This window comes from Eucalyptus grandis, chromosome 8, assembly GCF_016545825.1.
Source record: "Eucalyptus grandis isolate ANBG69807.140 chromosome 8, ASM1654582v1, whole genome shotgun sequence".
In the NCBI taxonomy this organism is placed as follows: Eukaryota; Viridiplantae; Streptophyta; class Magnoliopsida; order Myrtales; family Myrtaceae; genus Eucalyptus; species Eucalyptus grandis.
In genome coordinates this window covers 14,238,032-14,242,495 of record NC_052619.1, presented here as the reverse complement: position 1 = coordinate 14,242,495, position 4,464 = coordinate 14,238,032, and the positions used below count along the sequence as shown (strand labels likewise).

Here is a 4,464-nt window from a genome sequence, read left to right as displayed (position 1 = left end):
TTAGAACCGAAGAAGACGAGAGATTCAAAATGGAACTAGTTTGATAGTGAAAAAACCTGTACAATATGACATGAGATATTCATAGAAGAAGCTAGCAAAAATTTTCCCGGCAAGATCGGACTTCCTTTTAACTTTGTACAAATGGACGAAACCGGTCTGGTCTGGTCTGGTCTGGTCTTTCTTTTCTTCCCCACTTTTTTTTAACTCGTGCCGGTCAAGAATCCCCCTATGGAACGTAAACTCGTCGAGGCTTAAAGGAGCAAAGCGTATCAGCAACTGAGGGCCTCGTATTTCACCGGAAGCGGACGATTGATCCCAACCTGAGACAACAAGCTGCTGACCGCCGCAAGGTCACGGCAGAACACCCCCTGAAACATCGACCCGTTGGCTGCCGCCACTGAGGCTGCGGCATTCTGGTTCTCGCTGAGAGCGATCCTGTTGCTCGCGGGATTCGCACTTTCTATGGAGGGTTTTGGGGCCTGGTTCGCCTTGGGCTCGTCCAGATTGTTGCTCTCCTGCACCTGCTGGAGCTTGATGGCTGCCGCCTGGATCGAAGCGGCAGTGGCAGCTTGCTTCCGCTGCTTCTCTGCCGCCACCTCCTCCTCCAGGATGCATGACAGGACGTTGTTATAGCCCTTCTGGATCAATCGGTACAGCAAAAGTGCGGACATCCTCGCTCGGTCCCGGACAGACTCGAGGTCCCGCTCATCTGCGAACTCGCACCGCTCGATGAAGCCCATGGCCTTGTCGGGCTTGTGCTTCAGGGAGAGCAGCAGGTGGGCACGAGCCAATTCGGACCGTGAGCAACCCCGTCTCAATCCCATCAGCCCATAGTAATCCACATTCCCGATCTTGCCAGATGCCACCAGTTGCTTCAATTCCTGGATTTTCGTCGTGAGCGTGCATAACTTTCCTGGAATTTCGCGGTAATGCACATGGTGGCGCTTCCAGGCCGGCCCGGGCAGTTTCCGATCACGCAGGATCGTGTTGTAGAGAAGTTTCAGGTGTTCCAGGTCATGGAGGCAATCTGGGATGCACCGGATTCCCTCTAGGAGCTGTGCTCGGGTCTCCAGGGCCTGGATGCAGGTCGGGTTGAGGGCCAATGTCCTGTTGCAGTCCGCGATGGACTCCGCGACCCGGCCTGCAGAGCGGAACGCTGAAGCCCGGTGCATATAGCACTCAGCCAGGAACCCCTGCGGGGCAGCGGTGCCACGGCGGCTGTCGACGATCTTGGTGAAGTGGCGGATGGCCTCAGAATAGAGGCCCGCATCGAGTGCAGCAAGGGCCGCTGCACGGCGCCTGCGGAGGAGCTTGATGTGGCTGAGGAGCTGGTTGATGGACTCGGGATCTGACAAGGACGTGCCACCAGCCTGCGGCGGGGTGCCGGGCGGGGTGCTGGGGGATGACGCAATCTCGGCGGGGACAGGGAGGTCCGACAGGGAGAAGCTGTCGTCGGACCAGCAGACGGACTCACGACGAAAGGCCGCCGTGGCGAGGCGCTTCCCGGTCTGGAGGAGGACCATGGCGTCCTCCATGAGGCCCAGGTGGCAGCACGCCTGGCCCAGGACCGTGTACCTGAAAATTCAAGGCGAAAAAAGATCAGTCAAAATCGAAATTTCAAACCCTTCTAGAAGTGTAGAGAGGGAACAAGCTGTGCATCTGATGCAAACGTTCCAACTTGCACTGCAAGACTTTGCACTATTCTAATGCCAACATCTCTACTAGAAGTCCACGTTCTACCCACTGACAAAGCTTCAATATAATAAACAAGAATTATTAAACAAAGGACAGGTATTATAAGCCTCGGTTCTTATGCAAATCATTTTTTTTTATGCACCTGCTTTAACTTATAATAGTTTCTCTAGGAGAAAAAAGGGTTTTAATAATGAAGAAAAGTAGGGAGTCATTATGGGATTTTTACCACTTTTGAAAGCACAGTAACACAAGCAAAAGGCAATTTACAGGATTGATGCTCCAATGGGCAACTCGAGAGAGAGAGAAATCCCAAAAAAGAACATAATAGGGCCCCTAGATATTTGTTTTTGGGTCAAATTAAGGAGAAATTAGATCCTTAATTACCGGATTTACGCAAAGCCATGAAAAAGAGAGTGAGAATGAAAATGATGTTTTTCACCAACACCAACTCATCATCAAACTCAAAGTCATCAAAAGTAGAAACCCCCCCCCCCTCTCTTTTCCCAAAAATAAAAAATAAAAAGACCCATTCCTTCATAATGATTACCGAAGAACAATAATAAAAAGGAGAAATAAAAACCAACAAAAAAGAAATTAAAAAATAATTAAAGGCAGCAAATCTCAATAGAAACCAGGAAATTACCTCCACTGCCCTTCCTTGTCGCAGTTCTTGCCCAGCCCGGCCATCACCTTCTTCTTCAGGTCCGACACGGAGAAGCACTTGAAGCTCGGATCTCGGGTCGGCGACCCGGGGGAGGAGAGCAGCTTGACCCGCTCCCTCGACAGCTGCTGCGACGACCCGTCCGACGATGAGGACGAGGACGAGGAGGAGGACGACGACGACGACGAGGTGGTGTCGTCGCTGGCCAGCTTGAGGCTGGGGATGTAGTCCTGGAGCATGTCGGCGACGTCCTTGAACCGCCGGAGCTGGAGGAGGCACCTAGCCTTGAGCTCGAGGGCGAGCTCGAGGCGGGGCGACAGGGCGAGGGCCAAGTCGAGGAGGCTCAGCGCCGACGCGATCTCGCCCGCCTCCTGGGTCGCCATCAGATTCTTCGCGTCCTTTATGTACTTGCCCACGGCCTGCGAGACCGAACAAACGAGAACCGTCAACCGTCAGTGACTGAGCGAACCATTAAAAGAACCGATCGAAGCGCGATAACCGAGTGAAAATCAGAATGCAGATACAGAGAAGGACGAGGAGGAAGAAGAAGAGATGGAGCGAGGTCAAGATTTGACGAGAACGCCGCGCAAAGACGAGATTTTGAGACTCTCGACCTCAGACTAATCTCTCGCTGATGTACGCAAAACGAGCGACTCGGGGAAGCTCTGTTTTTTGCAAATACCTTTCGGTTGGTGAGCCACCAATGCTTTTTCTCGCCGCCGGTCAGACAAGGAGATGAAGAAGCCATGGTCGTTCCGGTCCTGGTCCTGGTCCTGGTTCTTGCAGGGGTGGATGCAATGTGGGTTCTCGTTGTTGAGACCGTAGAACAATCGACCATGGAGGGCTCCTCTTCTCCTCCTCCTCCTCCTCCTCCTCCGTTCTCCCTCTCCTCTTCTGTCCCTCTCAGAGGCTACACCACATTCTTGTGAGGGGGCAAATAATAAAGGGGAGGGAGAGAAATGAAGACTCGGGGGGAGGGAATAAATGAGAAGAGAGGAAAAATGGAAAGGAGTTTGGTGGTGGCGAGGTGAGAGAGAGAGTTAGAGAGAAGGGAATGGGAAATCGGGAGGATTTAAATGGGGCTTTGAAGAGATTTTTGGAGAGTGAAAATAAGAGGGAGAGAGAGAGATAAGAGAGAGAAAATGCCAGCTTTGACCTCAGAGAAAGCTTTGATCCTTCAACTTCATAGCTGGCAACACACCATTGATTCTCTCTCTCTCTCTAGAGGCTATTGTATAGTGGCCTATGATGACCCTGGTGATGTAGGAGAATGATCCAAGGATGTTACCATGCCCACATGAAATAAATGAGCTCACAATACTAAGCACATGGTAAATTAAGATTTGGTTGAACTACAGTTTTAAAAAAAAATCATACTCAAACACAAAAAATGATTGTGTTGAGTTGCTTCTACTCAATACATTCTCTTTCAAATTACAAATCATATTAACAGCATTCCTCGATATTATGTCTCAAACTCATTTCCACACATGAGATTAATTCCATCTACGGAAAAAAAATACACAATTTTAAGTCAATCATTTGATTCAGTCAAAATGAGGACCATTCACATTAATAATGTTAAATATATTTCTTTAGCATATTTTCTTAAGTTAAAAATAATTAAGATATTCCTTTTAGCTCTTCGCATAACTACGGATTGAGCATATATATTTCTTTGATTATGTAGATGCTCGATTGATACGTTTCACTAGATAATAATCTAATAAAATCTATGGTTTCATGAATTCTTCATTATTTAATACAAAAGATTTCATATTTTTATCTAGTAATTTCCTAATAACATAATTAAGAGATTGGATCGAGAATTATCCCTATGAAAAAAGAAAAGCATTCAAGTGTCGATTTGATAGCTTTGATTATTTTGATCACGGCGTCATCGCTTGCCAAGCCACTAACGAGTGTCATGGTTTCCCGAATCTCATTCATAAGAGGAACAACACTCTATCATACAAATGCAGAAAACAAAAAATTATTTTCTTGTGATTGAACATGACGACAACAGAGAAGAGCGCATAATTAATGAGGGTCTCCGACTATTTTTGCCATTTTGCAAGAAACTAGCCATTATACCCAAATAGAGAAAA

The 4,464-nt window shown here is 48.1% G+C and overlaps 1 protein-coding gene across 1 annotated transcript; it reads right to left on the bottom strand.

Annotated features, from left to right (window-relative positions):
- Positions 1-3,436, bottom strand: LOC104456711 (hypothetical protein). The gene is made up of 3 exons (XM_010071566.3): positions 3,039-3,436; positions 2,339-2,775; positions 1-1,575 (listed from the first exon to the last, which is right to left on the bottom strand). Exons 1-3 carry the CDS (start codon positions 3,192-3,194, stop codon positions 270-272), a joined length of 1,899 nt encoding a protein of 632 aa, XP_010069868.2. The 5' UTR covers positions 3,195-3,436; the 3' UTR covers positions 1-269.
- Positions 3,437-4,464: the final 1,028 nt, after the last annotated feature.